This window comes from Coregonus lavaretus, assembly GCF_964263955.1.
Source record: "Coregonus lavaretus genome assembly, contig: HAP1_SCAFFOLD_589, whole genome shotgun sequence".
NCBI lineage: Eukaryota > Metazoa > Chordata > Actinopteri > Salmoniformes > Salmonidae > Coregonus > Coregonus lavaretus.
Window position 1 is genome coordinate 138,812 of NW_028163587.1, and position 20,509 is coordinate 159,320.

Below are 20,509 nucleotides of genomic sequence, written 5' to 3' on the forward strand. Positions count from 1 at the left end.
GCATAGATGTGAGAAGGAATACAACGTGGCTGCTATGAAAGTGAACTGTGTTTATGCGTGATCAGGGGTGTATTCATTCCGCCGATTCTGTTGAAAAAAATGTTTTAAACGGAAGCAAATGGAACAAAACGGGGTAAACATACCTGAATTTGTCCAATAGAAACTCTTGTTTGCAACTGTTGGACTATTGATTACACCCAAAATCAGCTAGATGCAGGCAAGAGTGTGCAAGAGGGTATTGAATGTCACTGTCTACCATGTGTCACTGTCTGTCACCTCAAATTTGTCTCTCGACCTGTGTCGATTGTAGCAACCTCATGATGGGTAGAGGGAAAATTCGAGTATCATGTAGTAGCCTAAACCTATCGCTGTTACATTGAACTTGGTGAATGGAATATGAATGAGAGTCATTCAATATGCTGTAATAGAAATAAGGCCATGCTCATGAGAAAAATAAATCGACCTCCCTCATCTTAAACGTCACCGACCGCCACCGGTTGCAGTGTAGGTGGCAAAGTTGGCGTTCATCATACAGCAAAATGAGGAATTTATATGAGGGTTTATTTATTCAATGTACATTGTTAGCAGCACATAACTGGAATAACAGACCCGTGCAGACAGAAAGAGTGCATCCTTCGCAACAACGCCTTCGAGGCGAGCAGACTTCGGCGATTGGACGGGACGATAGCGCAAATTACCCAGCGTGGGCACAAAGCACTCTGCGGTACTAATTAGAGGAAAATGGCGCTGTCGTCTGCAGGAGGAACAAAGAAGAAAGTTTGCTATTATTATGATGGTAAGATTTGATGTTATGTATCTCAGTGGTTTCCGGAGTAATATTTGTTGATTCGGCGAGGATTCGGTGGTCGAGAGAAGTGCCGTAGTCGAGTTAGCTACCAAGTGGTTAGCCTGCTATCATTAGCTAGCTTGCTAAGTTGGTTGCTAGTTACCTGGTTAGGAAGAATACTTTAGTTAGCTAGCCAAAGCAACTTGAGATAGTCGTTTAATTATTTTGCAATGTTGCACAATCAGCTGAATTGCCGATATCTCGGTAACTAGGAAGTTGAGTATACTCATTTGTGGCAACTTGGCTGGCTAGCTAACGTTAGCTCGCTAGCTAAGTTAACTTGTAGTCTTATAACCAATTGACTAGCAAAACTAGCTAACGTTAGATAATGGTTAGTAATACTAATGAGTGTCCTTGAATCACGAACTTCCTCTTGACATTTAGCTACACCATTTGTTTTGTAAAGTGGGGTTATCAGTTAAACGTAACCTGCGGTGTTTGATAGTGAACTTTGTGGGTAGTAGTGAATTGTGCAGGAGGTGGTGTTGAGACAGTAATTCGCTTTGTCTGTGCCATGAAGATTCAGACCTCTTTGCAGAGGTTGATCATTTGATTCGTTATTAAAACTATTATAGATGAGTTGTTTCGTACTGTGCAGTTACCAGGCTGCATGCTTAATAGGGCTGGGCAAAATAAAATAAAACCTGTGCTCAAAGCGGCAGGAAGCCAAGAGGTTAAGAGCGTTGGGCCAGTAACCGGATGGTCGCTGGTTCGAATCCTAGAACCGACCAGATGGGGGGGAAATCTATCTATGTGCCCTTGAGCAAGGCACTTAATCATATTTGCTCCTGTAAGTCGTTCTGTTAAGAGGGTCTGCAAAATGACTAAAATGTAAAGCCCAGAGCTACCGTACCTCTGGGCTAGGGGAAGGAAATATGGTTTGTTGTTTGTCTAAACCTGTTTCTTTCTTCTCCCCAGGCGACGTGGGTAATTATTACTATGGTCAGGGTCATCCCATGAAACCCCACAGGATCCGTATGACCCACAACCTGCTGCTCAACTATGGACTGTACAGGAAGATGGAGATATACGTGAGTACAACAGCCACAGGGGACTTTATATATTATATATTTCCCCCCCCCCCCCCCCCCCCCCTCCTTAGATTAGTTAGATATTTATTATAGAATTAAGCAATAAGGCCTGAGGGGGTGTGGTATATGGCCAATATACCACGGCTAAGGGCTGTTCTTAGGCAGTGCCTGGATACAGCCCTTAGCCGTGGTATATTGGCCATATACCACAAACCCCCGAGGTGCCTTATTGCTATTATAAACTGGTTACCAATGTAATTAAAGCAGTAAAAATAAATGTTTTGTCATACCCATGGTATACGGTCTGATATACCACGGCTGTCAGCCAATCAGCATTCAGGGCTCGAACCAACCAGTTTATAAATAAATGTATACAGCAAAAAGATATCGGGACACCTTGCAATCATGAGGCAGTATGCGTCTACAAATGCAGACCGCACTTGCTACAAAGTTACAGAAAGCTAAACCAACAACCACACAAACTGAAATTGGATACATAGTAAACGCAGAACCAACGAGGTGTTGAGTGATGAACATTAATTTCTCTGGTCCCTACTGTTGAAGTCATGATGCACTGGCGCTATGCTGTCAAATCGTCCCAAGTTTCTAGTTTGACCAGTTGTTTTCAGCAACTGATATATTTTTTTAATTTGGTTGTCATATTGGCAGGTTTGCTATCAACAAACTATTTAGCTAGCTTCTAGCATAGTGTTTGATATGCAATGCGATCTCCTCGTAATTAACAGTCAGTGTTGATGAATGTCCTGAAGGGAAGGCAAACGTTTCTAGCTATGCCAGGCAAAATCGGCTATTAATCAGCTCATTGTTATGGATGTATACAAATGTAATGTAAATAGAAAACAGCTACTTTGCTGTTATTCTGTCTGCAGAGGTCGTGACTGTGTTATGCCTTGATCACACCGACAGCGTTATGGCGCGAAATGGTACGCTGCATCATCTGGATATGTGTGCAACAACAGTTCAACATTCACCTTCTGCTACCGTTTCTGTCAAGCCGTCTATGCATACAGTTTGAGGCATACGTTGGATAAATCCAATATATGCAACTGCCTCTACAACGCAATCTACACACAACACCCCATAATGACAAAGCAAAAACAGGTTTTTATAAATGTTTGCTAATTTATAATAAATAAAATAAAAACCGAAATATCACGTTTACATAAGTATTCAGACGCTTTACTCAGTACTTTGTAGAAGCACCTTTGGCAGCGATTACAGCATCGAGTCTTCTTGGGTATGACGCTACAAGCTTGGCACACCTGTATTTGGGGAGTTTCTCCCATTCTTCTCTGCAGATCCTCTCAAGCTCTGTCAGGTTGGATGGGGAGCGTTGCTGCTCAGCTATTTTCAGGTCTCTCCAGAGATGTTAGATCGGGTTCAAGTCCGGGCCACTCAAGGACATTCAGAGACCTGTCCCGAAGCCACTCCTGTGTTGTCTTGGCTGTGTGCTTAGGGTCGTTGTGCTGTTGGAAGGTGAACCTTACCCCCAGTCTGAGGACCTGAGCGCTCTGGACCAGGTTTTCATCAAGGATCTCGCTTTACTTTGCTCCGTTCATCTTTCCCTCGATCCTGACTAGTCTCCCAGTCCCTGCCGCTGAAAAACATCCCCACAGCATGATGCTGCCACCACCATGCTTCACCGTAGGGATGGTGCCAGGTTTCCTCCAGACGTGATGCTTGGCAATCAAGCCAAAGAGTTCAATATTTGTTTCATCAGACCAGAGAATCTTGTTTCTCATGGTCTGAGAGTCTTTAGGTGCCTTTTGGCAAACTCCAAGCGGGCTGTCATGTGCCTTTTACTGAGGAGTGGCTTCCCGTCTGGCCACTCTACTATAAAGGCCTGATTGGTGGAGTGCTGCAGAGATGGTTGTCCTTCTAGAAGGTTCCCCGATCTCCACAGAGGAACTCTGGCGCTCTGTCAGTGACCAAGGCCCTTCTCCCCCGATTGCTCAGTTTGGCCGGGCGGCCAGCACTAGGAAGAGTCTTGGTGGTTCCAAACTTCTTCCATTTAAGAATGATGGAGGCCACTGTGTTCTTGGGGACCTAAATAAAGGTTAAATAAAAAATTAAAAAATATGCTGCAGAAATGTTTTTGGTACCCTTCCACGGATCTGTGCCGGACAATTCCTTCGACCTCATGGCTTGGTTTTTTTCTCTGGCATGCACTGTCAACTGTGGGACCTTATATAGAAAGGTGTGTGCCTTTCCAAATAATGTCCAATCAATTGCATTTCCAACAGGTGAACTCCAATCAAGTTGTAGACTGCACTGTCGGAACTAGAAGCACAAGCATTTCGCTACACTCCCAATAACATCTCCTAACCATGTGTATGTGACCAATACATTTGATTTGATTTGAGAAACCTCAAGGATGATCAATGGAAACATGATGCACCTGAGCTCAATTTCGAGTCTCATAGCAAAGGGTCTGAATACTTATGTACATAAGTCAGCAAAAATGTCTACACCTGTTCTTGCTTTGTCGTTATTTGGTATTGTGTGTAGATTGCTGAGGAATTTATTTTATTTAATCCATTTCAGAATAAGGCTGTAACGTAACACACATTTGGGAAAAAGTCAAGGGGTCTGAATACTTTCCGACGGCAAACTGAACTGAAGCTGATAGGCCTGGACTTCTCATTCTCCTTTAACACGCAACATGTTCTACACAGGTCTGAAGTAACATTCTGTATAGTTCAGCTGTCCTGAAGTCCTAATATACTTATACAAGTGTAAACGGGATAGTTGTGGACGACGAGTTTTCTGACCGCCAATATATTTTTCGTTACTGAAAATATTATGGAAACCTGAAATAGGGGAAACGTTTTTAGCAACCAGGTAATGGTGGAGTGTTTCTTTTTTTTCCTACTGACTTTTCCCCTCTGTCTGACCCTTGTCCAGAGACCTCACAAGGCCAACGGAGAGGAGATGACCAAGTACCACAGTGACGACTACATCAAGTTCCTGCGTTCCATCCGGCCAGACAACATGTCAGAACACAGCAAGCAGATGCAGAGATGTGAGTAGCAGACAGTGTTTTCCCCTAGCATTGCTCAGGTGTGGGGGTGCATTTTTAAAGTTAGATGGGTTCACCCCGAAAACCATCGTTGATCATACGTTGTAATGCCTTGTTTGTCACATGTTTTCATATGGCCTAATGTTGAGCTGAGTCTAGGCTATGCTCCACACTCACATCTGTTGTGTAGGTACTGCTTTATGCATTGGAACGAATCTGCAGGCCTCAATCACACATCTCAAATGAATGTCTTCCATCCTTGTTGTTCTCCAACAGTCAATGTAGGAGAGGACTGCCCAGTGTTTGACGGCTTGTTTGAGTTTTGTCAGCTCTCAACGGGAGGCTCTGTCGGTAAGTCTCTCGTTCGTTATCTATTTTCTCCATGTTTAGCCTCTTTCTCTGTCTGACTTACTGACTTCTGTTGTCTGTCTACCTCCTCACTCCCCCCCCCCCCCCCCCCCTCCCCCCCCCCCCCCCTCCCCCCCCCCCCCGTGTAGCAGGGGCAGTGAAGCTGAACAAGCAGCAGACGGACATCGCCATCAACTGGGCCGGAGGACTCCATCACGCCAAGAAGTCCGAGGCCTCTGGGTTCTGCTACGTCAACGACATAGTCCTCGCCATCCTGGAGCTGCTGAAGTAAGAGGCCCAGCGTGTGTGTCGCTCACCCACGCCGTCGTCTTGTCTGTGTCGCTCGCCCACGTCGTCGTCTTGTCTGTGTCGCTCACCCACGCCGTCGTCTTGTCTGTGTCGCTCACCCACGCCGTCGTCTTGTCTGTGTCGCTCACCCACGCCGCCGTCTTGTCTGCGTCTTTTCACTTTTGGGGGAAAGACTGAAAAGAATGGCGTAGTGTCTCTTGAAATGAATAGTCCCCCGTGCTCTGATGAGAAACCTAGATATGAGTGTATTCATTGAATTGCATTGTCTTTCCTATCAGGTGATATGAATATGTAATGAGTTGTCTTGTCCGTCCAATCAGGTACCACCAGAGGGTGTTGTACATAGACATCGACATTCACCATGGAGACGGAGTGGAAGAGGCGTTCTTCACCACAGACCGGGTCATGACTGTCTCCTTCCACAAGTATGGAGAATACTTCCCTGGCACCGGAGACCTGAGGGTGAGTCTGTGTGTGGAAAAAAGACAAATCGGGGGGGGGGGGGGGGGATCAGAAATAAGCAAAGTACATTTCAGAGGATTCCTGTGTGTGATTACACTCCCCCTTCAGTGTGTGTGTCGGATTGAGTCATTTTGTATTCCAGTATGTACAATAACGTGTGTGTTTTTTTAGGACATTGGAGCAGGAAAGGGGAAATACTATGCTGTAAATTACCCTCTCAGAGACGGCATCGATGATGAGTCTTATGAAGCCATCTTCAAACCTGTAAGTCTGCTGCTGCAAGTCATTCAATGTTTTGGTTCCTTTTGGGGGTCAAATGGATTCTACCTTTTTTGTGTGTGTATATCACTTTTATACATTTTATCGTTACTGTGTACTAGGTGATGGCTAAAGTGATGGAGATGTTCCAGCCCAGTGCAGTGGTGTTGCAGTGTGGAGCGGACTCTCTCTCAGGAGACCGACTGGGCTGCTTCAACCTCACCATCAAAGGTAAATCACACACACTGAAGGAGGGCTGTCTTTATGGGCTGTGACGGTCATGGAATTTTGGATAACTGTTATTGGTCAGCCAAATGACCGCGGTTATAATCGTTTAAATAAATAAATAAAAATATATACATGTTCTGCTCTCCTCTGGACCTGACTGAATGTGCTGCAGCAAGGGGGCGTTGCCTAGGCAACCAAAGACTTGTTTGCTACAACACCTTGTTACATGTGGAAATGGAATCGACCGCGCGAATGCCCCGGGCCGTTCCGTCTTCAGTCAGCTGTCCGTGCCACCAAAATAACTTATTTTTATTTTCATGACGGTCTTCATCCATAATCGTCGGTTATATGTTAATTGTGCAAGCCCTAGCTGTCTTACCTGTGAACTGGTCAGCGCCTGCATGACTCTTTTGGTCTGGTTCGGATGTTAGCGTAGGGTCGCATCTGTACTCACAAACCATTTATTATAGTGTTTTTCTAACAGTTTGAAGGTGATTTGAAGTATTCACACCCCTTCTCTTTCCACATTTTGTGTTATAGCCTGCATTTAAAATTAAATTGAGATACAATACCCCATGTCAAAGTGGAATTATGTTTTTAGACAATTTTACAAATTAATAAAAAATGAAAAGCTGAAATTTACATTTTAGTCATTTAGCAGACGCTCTTATCCAGAGCGACTTACAGTTAGTGAGTGCATAATTTTGTAAGTCGCTCTGGATAAGAGCGTCTGCTAAATGACGTAAATGTAAATGTAAATGCATAAAAAAATGTCATACTGGCCCCCCGTGGGAATCGAACCAACTACCAACTGAGCTACACGGGACCAGAAATGTCTTAAGTATTCAACCCCTTTGTTATGGCAAGCCTAAATAAGTAAAAAAAAAAAGTTGGGTCAAATAATAGGTTGCATGGACTCTGTGTGCAATAATAGTGTTTAACATGATTTTGGAATGACTACCTAATCTCTGTACCCCACACATACAGATAATTGTAAGGTCCCTCAGTCGAGCAGTGAATTTCAAACACGGATTAAACCGCAAAGACCAGGGAGGTTTTCCAATGCCTCGCAATGAAGGGTTCCTATTGGTAGAAAAGCAGACATTGAATAACCCTTTGAGCGTGGTGAAGTTATTAAATACACTTTGGATGGTGTATCAATACACCCAGTCACTACAAAGATACAGGCGTCCTTCCTAACTCAGTTGCCGGAGAGGAAGGAAACCACTCAGGGATTTCACCTTGAGGCCAATGGTGAGAGTTTAACCTCTTAAGGATTACACCCTTCTTTTCAATTTCCTCCTAAAATGACATCCCCAAATCTAACTTCCTGTCGCTCAGGACCTGAAGCAAGGATATACATATTCTTGATACTTTTTGAAAGGAAACACTTTTGAAGTTTGTGGAAATGTGAAATTAATGTAGGAGAACATAACATAATAGATCTGGTAAAAGATAAAACAAACAAAAAAACACGTTTTCTATTTTTAGTTTTGTTGCATCATCTTTGACATGAAAAATAAAAGCCATAGATTCAGATAGGAAGCTGGAGGTAATTTAGATGTTGTCCACAAGAGGTCAACAGTGTATGTGCAAAGTTTCGGACGGATACCTTCAAGAATGAGCGAGCTAAATAACATTTAGTATGAAGTCACCCAGGTGTCCCTCACGAGTTTGCCCAAATGTACCCAAGTGGCCGAATTGGTAAATTTGATACATTTTCAAGTACATAACTATAGAGAACGTTCAAAAATGCCAAAAAGACTTCCCTACATAAGAGACTAACCTTCACACATCTAGATGGCCGGATGGGGTGGGAGCCAGAGAACAGCAGCAGGGGTCTGACTGAATGAACTAGTTTCTACTGGAGGACTTGAATGTGGTCTCTTTGGTGTTGGCTCCCAGAGGCCATCTGAGTCAGAGTCTCTAGCACTATAGAATATATATATTTTTTTTAATCAGTAAGAACTCAAGTTGACTATTACTTATTTTATTGAACCTTTATTTTAGCAGGGGGTGAGCCCTGCATCAATACTTTTACAGATGAGCCCTGCATCAATACATCAAATAAACAACACTTATCTATAAACATATATTATGTAGAGTTTGGGGAACACAATCACTATAATGAAATATGTTTATAAATACATTGTAGGTCTGTGCCCTATTTACTATTATAATATAATACTTTTTTTATAATATAATTTATTTTGGTACAGACCTAAAATGTATTAGCACAGCCATTGTGTATTTTATGTTGACTGAGTCTCTATAGAAGATTACAAAAATTCAGTAAGAACTCAAGTTGACACTTACTTATTTTATTGAACCTTTATTTTAGCAGGGGGTGAGCTCTAGCCAATGTGTATTCTATGTTGTACATGCTGTGCCTGTGGTTTTCGAGTGCCCTATTTACTATTGGTAAACATATTTCATTATAGTGATTATATAGAGTACCAGTCAAACGTTTGGACACACCTACTCATTCAAGGGTTTGTCTTTATTTTTACTATTTTCTACATTGTAGAATAATAGTGAAGACATCAAAACTATGAAATAACACATATGGAATCATGTAGTAACCAAAAGTGTTAAACAAATCCAAATATATTTGAGATTCTTCAAATAGCAACCCTTTGCCTTGATGACAGCTTACGAGACTCATAATTGAGCTCAGGTAGAAGGCACATGACAGCCTGCTTGGAGTTTGCCAAAAGGCACCTAAAGGACTCTGACCATGAGAAACAAGATTCTCAGGTCTGTTGAAACAAAGATTGAACTCTTTGGCCTGAATGCCAAGTGTCACGTCTGGAGGAAACCTGGCACCATCCCTACGGTGAAGCATGGTGGAGACAGCATCATGCTGTGGGGATGTTTTTCAGCGTCAGGGACTGGGAGACTAGTCAGGATCGAGGGAAAGATGAACGGTGCAAAATACAGAGAGATCCTTGATGAAAACCTGCTCCAGAGCGCTCAGGACCTCAGACTGGGGCGACGGTTCACCTTCTAACAGGACAACGACCCTAAGCGCACAGCCAAGACAACGCAGGAATGGCTTCGGGACAATTCTCTGAATGTCCTTGAGTGGCCTAGCCAGAGCGCGGACTTGAACCCGATCTAACATCTCTGGAGAGACCTGAAAATAGCTGTGCAGCGACGCTCCCCATCCAACCTGACAGAGCATGAGAGGATCTGCAGAGAAGAATGGGAGAAACTCCCCAAATACAGGTGTGCCAAGCTTGTAGCGTCATACCCAAGAAGACTTGAGGCTGTAATCTCTGCCAAAGGTGCTTCAACAAAGTACTGAGTAAAGGGTCTGAATACTTATGTAAATGTCATATTTCAGTTTATTTATTTTTATAAATTTGCAACAATTTCTAAAAACCAGTTTTTGCTTTGTCATTATGGGATATTGTGTGTAGATGGATAAAACATTTTTTTGAATGAATTTTAGAATAAGGCTGTAACGAAACAATGTGGAAAAAGTCAAGGAGTCTGAATGCTTTCCAAATGCACTGTACCTTTCAGCAGGACAATAACCTAAAACAGAAGGCCAAATATACACTGGAGTTGCTTACCAAGACGACGTTGAATGTTCCTGAGTGGCCTAGTTACAGCAAGACTTTAATGGCTGTCTAGCAATGATCAACAACCAATTTGACAGCTTGAAGAATGTTTTTTTTTAAAAAGTGCAAATCTTGAATAATCCAGGTGTGCAAACCTCTTAGATTTACCCAGAAAGACTCACAGCTGTAATCGCTGCCAAAGGTGACTCTAACATGTATTTACTCGGGTGTGTGAATACTTGTGTAAATGAGATATTTCTGTATTTAATTTTCAAAATTGTCAAACATGTTTTCACTTTGTTGTTATGGGGTAGTGTGTGTGTGTGTGTGTGTGTGTGTGTGTGTGTGTGGATGGGTGAGAAACACAACCATGTAGAATAAGTCAAGGGGTTTGAATAATTTCTGAAGACGCTGTGTTTCAGGCCATGCTAAGTGTGTGGAGTACATGAAGAGTTTCAACCTGCCTCTGCTGATGTTGGGAGGAGGAGGTTACACCATCCGTAACGTGGCCCGCTGCTGGACCTACGAGACCGCCGTGGCTCTGGACAGCACCATACCGAACGGTACGCACACACAGGAAATACTAATCTATGTACTCTGACCTGAAGAGATTGTTACCGTGTTGTTAATTTACAAAGTCCTACCTGTCCTACCTGTCCTACCTGTCCTACCTGTCCTACCTGAAAGTGTACTTCAGACTTTGTTTAGTAAGATGTTACACTTCTTCGTTTTGACTTCTAGCAGTGTAAAGATGCTCTGTTCATGGATGACCTTTTAACCTGGTAGGTTGTTGAGAACGCGTTCTCTTTTACGATAACAACCTGACGATCTCTCTTGTCCTGTTTTTAGAGCTGCCATACAACGACTACTTTGAGTACTTTGGCCCTGACTTCAAGCTCCACATCAGCCCGTCTAACATGACCAACCAGAACACCAATGATTACCTGGAGAAGATCAAGTAAGTTACAGAGACACACAGACAGACGGAGACACACAGAGACAGACGGAGACACACAGAGACAGACGGAGACACACAGAGACAGACGGAGACACACAGACAGACGGAGACACACAGACAGACGGAGACACACAGACAGACGGAGACACACAGACAGACGGAGACACACAGACAGACGGAGACACACAGACAGACGGAGACAGACGGAGACAGACGGAGACAGACGGAGACAGACGGAGACAGACGGAGACAGACACAGACAGACAGACACAGACAGACAGACAGACACAGACACTCAGGTACACACTAAACATCTCTCTCCCTCCCCAGACAGAGGTTGTTTGAGAACCTGCGCATGCTGCCCCACGCCCCTGGGGTCCAGATGCAGCCCATCCCAGAAGATGCTCCACACCCGGACTCTGGAGAGGAGGAGGACGAGGACCCTGACAAACGCATCTCCAGTAAGCGCGCACACACACACACACACACACACACACACACACTAGCTCAGGGATAATGAACTAAATAAGGGCAGATATGTTTGTCTTTTATGTTTTTTGAGAGGATGGTCAGGGGGCCGGAACATAATTACAAATCATTTGTAGACTGCAAATTGATCGCAAGAAGCCCTAACGTATATATTTGACTAAAACAATAATTTCAAACCTTGCTTACGTTTGTATACGATCACTTATATCTCGCCAATAGGCGTGGGAATACTTTGGATCAAATAAAATCACCCTGCGGGCTGCCAGTTGGAGAACTCTGCTCTAGCTCGAGAGTTCTGTCACATCTCACCACTGTTTTGTACTTGTTCTGAATCTTGTCTCTTACTGAATTGTGTTTTCCTGTGTAGTCAGGGCCCATAAGAGGATAGTGATGATGATGATGCTATTGTTTCTGTCAGGGCCCATAAGAGGATAGTGATGATGATGATGATGATGATGATGGTATTGTGTTTCAGTCAGGGCCCATGATAAGAGGATAGCCTGTGAAGAGGAGTTCTCTGACTCTGAGGATGAGGGACAGGGAGGAGGAGGAAGGAGGAACGCTGCCAACCACAAGAAAACCAAACGAGTCAAGACTGAGGAGGAGAAGGAGGAGGCAGAGGAGAAGAAAGGTGAAGTAAACTCCTCACACACACCGTGACTGGCCCAGGACACACCCCGTGACTGGCCCAGGACACACCCCGTGACTGGCCCAGGACACACCCCGTGACTGGCCCAGGACACACCCCGTGACTGGCCCAGGACACACCCCGTGACTGGCCCAGGACACACCCCGTGACTGGCCCAGGACACACCCCGTGACTGGCCCAGGACACACCCCGTGACTGGCCCAGGACACACCCCGTGACTGGCCCAGGACACACCCCGTGACTGGCCCAGGACACACCCCGTGACTGGCCCAGGACGCTCGACCTGACGCCACCGTGACTGGCCCAGGACACGTGACATAACATCCGATGAACATTCTTTTTTTGTTTTCCCCAGAAGTGAAAGTGGAGGAGAAAGATCCAGAGGAGAAGATGGACACAGCAGGGTGAGTAGTGACCACAACACCGCATACTTCACTTTAAATGGAATATAACTCATCTAGGAATAGTGGCTTATGTGTCCAGTCTTAGCCCAGTCGTATGTATCCAGTCTTAGCCTAGTCAACTGTTTCTTAATTTCACCACCAGGCCAAAAGAAGAAACCAAGACGTCTTGAAGTTGAAGCATCAGAAATGCATGGCTTTCCAGTTGTGCACCAATACACACAGCAACCGAAAAGGACTGTAAATTATTCTCTAATGCTGTTTTTAGTATTTCTTCAGACGCGGTAAAATGTTTTGGGCTGTTTTATTATCATTGTAAACGCCTTTACAAAAGGTGTGTTGACGGCTGTCTAGTGCACTGCTCTGTAACGCGCCTTGGATTGAATCCCGACCTTATTTCCTCCCTCTTCACTGACCCGAGGTAACATAAGTGAAAGCCAATCCCCTGATAAGACTCCTGTCATCAATTTTACCTATCCTGAGTTCTTGGATCAGTCTAGATGGAGAGTTGGAAAAGGAATCCACTTTCCACTGCAGACATTGCCCTTTTCAACAATAGTCACTCACACGTCACCAGCCCTATTCTGCTCTGTAAGTTATTTTAAATAATGGATCAACATACACTGTGTACAGAACAGCCTCAATCTGTCGGGGCATGGACTATACAGGGTGTCGAAAGCATTCCATTGGGATGCTGGCCCATTTTGACTCAAATGCTTCCCACAGTTGTCAAGTTGGCTGGATGTACTTTGCTGACAATTCTTGATACACACGGGGAAACTGTTGAGCGTGAAAAACCCAGCAGCGTTGTAGTTCTTGACGCACTCAAACCGGGTGCACCTGGCACCTACTACCATACCCCGTTCAAAGGCACTTAAATATTTTGTCTTGCCCATTCACCCTCTGAATGGCACACATACACAATCCATGTCTCAATTGTCTCTGCTTATAAATCCTTCTTTAACCCGTCTCCTCCCCTTCATCTACACTGATTTTGAAGTGGATTTAACAAGTGACATCTTTCAGCTGGATTCACCTGGTCAGTCTGTCATGGAGAGAGCAGGTGTAAATGTTTTCTATACTGTACATTGTGCTGTAATCTTTCCCCCAGATGACTGTACACACCACGCTCGCTTCTTCCTTACCTCGTTTTATATTTCTAAAAGTAAATGTTTTTTATTGTATTATTACAATGTATTTTTAATAGGTAATTAATTGAACGTTCCAGGATGAAGTTTCCTTAAGTACAGGTCCAAGATCAGCTAGCCCCTCCCCCGAGCCGTAGTCATTTAGTAAGGACAATACAAAACTGACCCGAGATCAGCGTGAAGGGGCAATTTCACCCTACGCCGCTGGGAACCGGCTCATGTTTTAAGCCCCTGGTATTTTCTACTGTAATAGCAGGTGAAAAGATGGTGTTTGGGGCAGAGTTCAATTGTGAAATGTGCATAACTTTGTTTTATATAGAAAAAAATAAATTTAATTGATTTCGTGCTTTGTTGTTTTATTACTTTTTTTTGAAGAGCACGTTAAGGCAATTATTTGGTTGTCTGTAGAGAAATTTGATTTCCAGGCTTCCTTCAGATTATGGTTATTCGACTTCACTGGTTAGTAAATAATACAAGCGCTGTAGTAAACTCGTCTCTTTCACGCACTAGCTTGGTTTCCCTCCAATACGCGCATTTCCGATCAGTCGGTGCGTGATGACAGCGCACAAACTTCTGCGGTTAAAATTCACATGTACCGAATAAAATATAAAAATGGGTTTGGTCGCATGCTCTAACCAACAGTCTACCTACGTGTGATTCCAATTATGGACAGCACTTGATTCTTTTGTCAAACGGCAAGCATCGATCATGTAATCAGAACGTGACCCTCGATATTCATCGGAAAGGCGCATGAAGTTCATAGGCTACATATAACTGCACGCTTTCCCCGCTTGTAGTGGGAGGACCACAACATATCAATATTAGACCATAAAAGCGTTTCCACAGCCACTTCTCGCATAAGTTTTTAAAACGGATCCCACATTGTCTAGCATACTTTATCGACATTTATCCAACATGTACTAAATGGAACCCTGATTTGGGAAGTACCCTTTTACACAAAAATGAACTAAATCAGAACAAATCATTTTCATAATGTTATCACATTACTGTACATAAACAAACCATGCAATAAACTATTTAACCACAATGTAGCTCAAATTCAATTTATTTGGAGAATCAGTTTAAATACACTCTGGAATAGTGATGAAAAGAGAGCAAAACCAAGGGTACGGAACATTTTTTACCTTCCTATTTGGTCAACCAAGGCAATCCAAACATTCCAGTTGGGCTATTTATTAGTGATGTCAGGACTATGGATGACCAGACAAAATAATTCCCAGGCCTAAAGTCTCCCCACCCCCATCACTAGGGTGCATCTCAATAGTCTTCAGTGGCTTCCTTTCCTCCATCGACACAGATTTAAAACCACTGAACAAGTGACAAACAATTCCTGGTAGTCATCCACCACCATTATTATTGCTGTCACCTATCCTGAGTTCTCAGATCAGTATAGATATAGGACAGAACACAAGGAAAGGCTCCTTCAGACTATTGAGATGCACCCCTAGTGTCCGTCCCACAGCCTGTCTGGTGGTGAAAAGAGTATCGCTGCTGGTCTTCAGTTTACGCCTCCAGCTCGAAGTCAAAGTATTGGGGGTCAAAGTGATGAATCCTAGTGTAACCGTCCTCTCCTCCACTGGAGTAGCTGAAGACGAGAGAGAGAGGTAGAAAGAGGTTCAGTTTTCCAGACGCGCTGGTTTAGTTGGACATTACATGATTCAGTTCCAAAATCAACTGAAATTGACCCCAAAACTGTTACTTGTATTAATTGAGAGCTGAGAATGATCACCATTTAGGTAAAGACAGACAATACATCTTTATTTACTTGGTTATCATTCTAAGTATTATATGGCAACTCATTTCCATCACAATGGTTGCTTAGCGAGTAACACTTCCCCCATTTCAGCTCATACCAAGGCTCCAACCCAGAACCTCCGCCTTGGAAACACACGTGACTGTCCTCCCGAGGCATTTTCCCAGTCGCGCCACCGAAAAGCTAGCTATTCAGCAGCGCTATTGGGGACACTTAGGTTGAGGACAGAGATACACATCCCATGTGCTACACTTGGATGGATAATCAAGTTCTATTCTTTAGTGCCTTTTGGACCTTACCTCTTGCCGTCCGGGTGGAACGCCACACAGTTGATGGGTCCAAAATGACCCTTGACCCTGCCAAACTCCTCTTCGTAAGCTGCGTGGAAGAACCTGGCCTCGAACTTGCCGATCCTGGTGGAGGTGGTGGTGACCTCCATGGCCTCCTGACCTCCTCCCATCACCACCTACAACACACACAGGGGTTAAAGGTCAGCTCTGGGATAAGGAGGTGCTGGAGAAATGTTCTCTGGGATAAGTGAGTGTTTGTTTGTCTGTCTGTGGTGTGTGTCAGTGGTTGTCTGGTGTGCGTTGGTGTGGTTGTGCTGTGTGTCTTACGTGGTCCATGATGGGGGAGATGGCAGCAGAGTTGACGGGTCTCTCTGTCTTGAAGGACTTGATGTGATCTAGAGTTGTAGAGTCAAACAGCTGTGGGGTAGACAGACAAGTCAGACAGAGTCAGGCACAGACAGTCAATCAGTCAGTCAGCTGTTGAACTCAACTATTTAAGAAGCCCCAGTCCTCTCCACCTCTCCTTTCACCTCTCCTTTCACCCTTCCACCTCTCTACCCCTCCACTTCTTTTCACCCATCATCCTCTCTCCATCTCTCCACTGGGCAGTCATGCCTGGCTACCTTAGATGAGCAGTCTTTAGATGCGGTGATGACCATGGTCAGATCAACAGAGGTCTGGATGTCATTGATCTGTTTGGTGTGTTCCTTCACCTTCTTCAGCACCTCTCCAGACTGCAACACACACGTCAGAGAAAATACTGGCAGTATAATGATGTGATACACGTATTAGGATATCAATTTATCTGCCTTCTGTCTTCAATAAATGTGTGTATGTGTGTGTGTTAATGTGTGTGTGTGTCAGGGTGTGTTAATGTGTGTGTCAGGGTCTGTGTCAGGGCACCTTGGCGCTGAACTGGTTGATCTCCCCGTTCTCGTGACCAGCGATAACAAACTCTCCCAGAGGCCCCCACACAGCACTGGTGATCTTAGACTCAGCGCAGGGCACCGTCAGGTACGGCTGGTTGTCCTCTACAGGGAGGGACAGAGAGAGGGGGAAAGATAGGGAGAAACATCCTCAGACAACTGTAATGGCTGTGACACCAGATAGATACATTCTGGTCAAAGGAACTACATAAACAATGTAGCTGACGCTCCAGAAAGCCCATTAGAAGGCAAGGGAACGTTATCACAACGTTGCGTTCACCTTCACCTGCAAACAGCAGTTTATATCCCGTTCCTTCAGTTGTGTAACCAACAGGGTAAGGGTCTAGGGGTTGTTTTAAGACTAATCATCAGAAGTGTACACTACTTACCGATCTGCTGGGGGTCGCGGAGGTCGAAGTAGTTGAGGAAACACTGGTAGCCCATCTGCTTGTCTGTAGAGAACATGATGATGTTGCCACTGAAGTCAAAGCCACAGGTCCTCACAGCCGAGCTGGTGTTCAACATGGCTAGCTGTTTACCTGGGAGAGAAAGGAGAGGTCATATCACAGTTGCATGCTCACAAACATACCAGGAAGTTATTCAACAAACCTCAGTCTCATACATTCATGCACTAACACACATACAGGTATCTGATCCACTAAAGGAGTTGTCATCTTTTGTTTTCTCTCAAACACACACACACCTACATACCCGTCTCACAGTCCCATAGTCTACAGCTGTTGTCTGCCGATCCTGTCAACACATTCTTGGTGTCCCCTGAGAGCATAGTTAAGGACAACCAGCAACAATCATATTACCTACCCCCTGTACATTCATGTTGCCCATAACAAGGAACCTAAACAAAACCCCAACACTCAATGACCCTTCTAGGAACATCATATACATTTACGTCATTTAGCAGACGCTCTTATCCAGAGCGACTTACAAATTGGTGCATTCACCTTATGATAGCCAGTGGGACAACCACTTTACAATTATTATTATTATTATTAAATAATTTTCTCCTTTATTTATTTATTTCTAGAGTATATTTTTAATTTTCATTTGTTATATATACACCCCCAAACAAAACCCCAACACTCACTGACCCTTCTAGAAACATCATAACATGTAAACAGGTAACATGACCTGGACCTTTATATAAAACTTTTTCATCAAACTGTCCCTTTTCTTTGATGGTCCAGCGCCATCCTCAGACAATTGCTTTCATTTTTGGTGTAATTCTCATTCAAATAAAAGGTTAAAATGTAGGTCATTTGACATGATAACCCAGAACGCTGGGCCATAATAATGGTAAATTTCACCATGGTGCGCATGGCTGTTGAATGTCTTGAGTAAAAGATACAGTCACAGTCCACACACCACAAAGCTCCAGTGTGTCCATTGTAAGTTCCGAGCCTCTCCCCGTTCACAGAGTACCACACGTTCGCTACCTGTGAATAAAGCACAAACAATGTGAATTGTTAAAACTTACTGGTGGTGGATGAGTGATATATTTCTATATACACATGGCATTCTTCTGTGTATAATTTCTTACTTACCGTGTCTTTGGCCACAGAGAAGATCAGGTCTCCCTCTCGGTTGTATTTGATCTGTGTGATAGACCTTTCATGGCCCTGTAGCAGGATGGGTTTCTGCAGGGCACAAGAACAAGGCAAGTTAGTGAACTGCACAGCCAGTTCAATATTGGCAACTGTTTTACTAGCACTAACAGGTAGCTAACTAAACCAGTATTTATGAGTTAGAGACCTACAAGAAGACTTGACGATGAGGTTTATAGCTAGCTAGCTAATTGACGGTGCCAAAATCGAAATCTTCTAAACTATTCTGAGAATGGGAGTCACTGGCTGAATCATTTGCTACCTAGCTACGTGCTAACGCTTGGCTCAATGACCGTATGGGATGGCAAACATATTGGACAACCAAATAACTTTAGCATTGTGCATAACATCGACAATGTTGGGGATGACTAACATCACCATTTGCTAGTAACGATTGATCAACCAAAATGTGCCACATTTTCGTACTTGCCAGCTTTTATTATACTAACATTAGCTAGCTAAACTGACACCAACGCATCATCCTTTTTATGCTAGCGAGCTAGATTGATGGTAGCTATCTGGTTAGCATAAACCGAGGACATCCTAGACCATTTTACTTAAGTTCAACACACTTTGATAGGTGGCTAATCAAATTTAAGCAGTTCGAATATGACATATTCACCATCGCCGAAGTTGTACACTGGTCGCTTTATCCGTTGTAATCGATATTTTAACAACAACAAAAAAAAAAGCGAGACAGGATGAGGACTCGTGTTGCGCGGCGCCGAGGCGAAGGCGGAAAAGGAGCGTTAGTACTTCCGTGTCAAGCAGTGACCCCTGAACCTTCTAACCCGCGCATTTTTCTCAGGCTAAAAGTTTAGATATTCACTAGGATTTATTTATGAGAATGTAAAGAAAAGCGTTTGAAATATTTACAGGTCATTGAAAAAGTTGTACAGTGGTAGTCTACAGTGAATTGTCGATTGTTGTAAAGTTAATGGTGGTCCTCTGTAGCTCAGCTGGTAGAGCACGGCGCTTGGTAGTGGGTTCGATCCCCGGGACCACCCATACAAAAAAAAATGTATGCACGCACGACTGTAAGTCGCTTTGGATAAAAGCGTCTGCTAAATGGCATATTATCTATCTATTATCATGGTCTCCTAGTACTTGCAATTGCAGGGGGACACAAATAAAATATCAATCACCAAATCACAAGTACATCTTTTAATTAGCAAGACAGGAAGTATACAGGGTAAGAAAAGTACAGGAAAATAAAATGGGGAAAAACCCGAAATAAAAGAGAAACTATCTTGGGTTCTTGATCAACATGGATTAATCTCTAAAACCAGTTAGGATCAAGAAAGTGAGTCAGTCTTTATTATGAAATAAAGAAATGCATTGCATTCCTCAAACTGCAGCCCCTGGAGCCAGACCAATGCTACAAACTAAAACATGGAAGACACATTAAGTGACGCTAACATAGATACACTACAGAAATATGAATTTACTTTCATTGCAATAATCTATCCTCCTTCCAACATTATTAGTCTGGTGGGGAAAATAAACTGCCTCCCAGTACTCAGAAAAGAAAACGGAATGTCTTCCTTTTTTCAAAGTGTATGGCGAACACTGACAGCACCACAGCATATACCTGTCAACCATAACACTTCATGGTACAGAGAAAATAAACAGTTGGTTTGTGACAGTGTTTATATAGAAGGAAGAATTTGCAATTACCCACTGGAGGTTCAGGTTCAAAATGTAGCAAACCATTTCACAACAGAACACCTTTTGCAACAAAAATGTGAGTTTCTATTGTTATATCCTGTTTGCTAACGTTTGGTTCCTAGTGAATACCTGCCAGGACTGTGTCCGGGAAGGGAGCGGATAATACATTCTCAGTTAAGTGCTTCTCAAATCAAACTGCCACAGAACTAGATAGCAAGGCTAGGGTTGCATAGAAATATCTGTTTAAACACTGTATTAGAAATGATTAAACCAAACTAACTATCCAAGTTGGGATACAACAATCTTGTTAAGATACGTGGTCCTCTGTAGCTCAATTGGTAGAGCATGGCGCTTGTAACGCCAGGGTAGTGGGTTCGATCCCCGGGACCACCCACACGTCGCTTTGGATAAAAGCGTCTGCTAAAATGGCATATTATTATACGTATTCTCAAACACACAGAATAGAGAATGAATCATTGGTAGTCACCTTTGTCA

General features: G+C 43.6%; 2 protein-coding genes across 2 annotated transcripts; one reads left to right on the top strand and one right to left on the bottom strand.

Annotated features, from left to right (window-relative positions):
- The first annotated feature begins 670 nt into the window (after window positions 1–670).
- Window positions 671–14,780, top strand: LOC311117979 (putative histone deacetylase 1-B). The gene is made up of 14 exons (XM_084192863.1): window positions 671–796; window positions 1,766–1,878; window positions 4,804–4,921; window positions 5,195–5,269; window positions 5,416–5,554; window positions 5,896–6,037; window positions 6,209–6,301; window positions 6,418–6,526; window positions 10,512–10,652; window positions 10,939–11,047; window positions 11,378–11,508; window positions 12,012–12,167; window positions 12,541–12,589; window positions 12,732–14,780. Exons 1-14 carry the CDS (start codon window positions 742–744, stop codon window positions 12,757–12,759), a joined length of 1,458 nt encoding a protein of 485 aa, XP_084048989.1. The 5' UTR covers window positions 671–741; the 3' UTR covers window positions 12,760–14,780.
- Window positions 14,781–14,784: 4 nt separating this feature from the next.
- LOC311117980 (eukaryotic translation initiation factor 3 subunit I) lies at window positions 14,785–19,091 on the bottom strand. Its single transcript, XM_084192864.1, has 10 exons — window positions 18,969–19,091; window positions 18,287–18,379; window positions 18,091–18,178; window positions 17,436–17,501; window positions 17,114–17,263; window positions 16,702–16,829; window positions 16,422–16,532; window positions 16,126–16,215; window positions 15,808–15,974; window positions 14,785–15,340 (listed from the first exon to the last, which is right to left on the bottom strand). The coding sequence occupies exons 1-10, from the start codon at window positions 18,969–18,971 to the stop codon at window positions 15,259–15,261; spliced, it is 978 nt and encodes a 325-aa protein (XP_084048990.1). The 5' UTR covers window positions 18,972–19,091; the 3' UTR covers window positions 14,785–15,258.
- Between the last annotated feature and the right edge of the window lie 1,418 nt (window positions 19,092–20,509).

What these genes read in the sequence shown, in the direction of transcription:
- LOC311117979 (XM_084192863.1), top strand. Translation starts at nt 742, where the DNA reads ATGGCGCTGTCGTCTGCAGGAGGAACAAAGAAGAAAGTTTGCTATTAT. An exon ending in ACAGGAAGATGGAGATATAC is followed by an intron (nt 1,879 to 4,803) that starts GTGAGTACAACA and finishes ACCCTTGTCCAG; the next exon opens with AGACCTCACAAGGCCAACGG. An exon ending in CAGCAAGCAGATGCAGAGAT is followed by an intron (nt 4,922 to 5,194) that starts GTGAGTAGCAGA and finishes GTTCTCCAACAG; the next exon opens with TCAATGTAGGAGAGGACTGC.
- LOC311117980 (XM_084192864.1), bottom strand. An exon ending in TCTCTGTGGCCAAAGACACG is followed by an intron (nt 18,179 to 18,286) that starts GTAAGTAAGAAA and finishes CTTTATTCACAG; the next exon opens with GTAGCGAACGTGTGGTACTC. An exon ending in TCAACCAGTTCAGCGCCAAG is followed by an intron (nt 16,533 to 16,701) that starts GTGCCCTGACAC and finishes TGTGTGTTGCAG; the next exon opens with TCTGGAGAGGTGCTGAAGAA.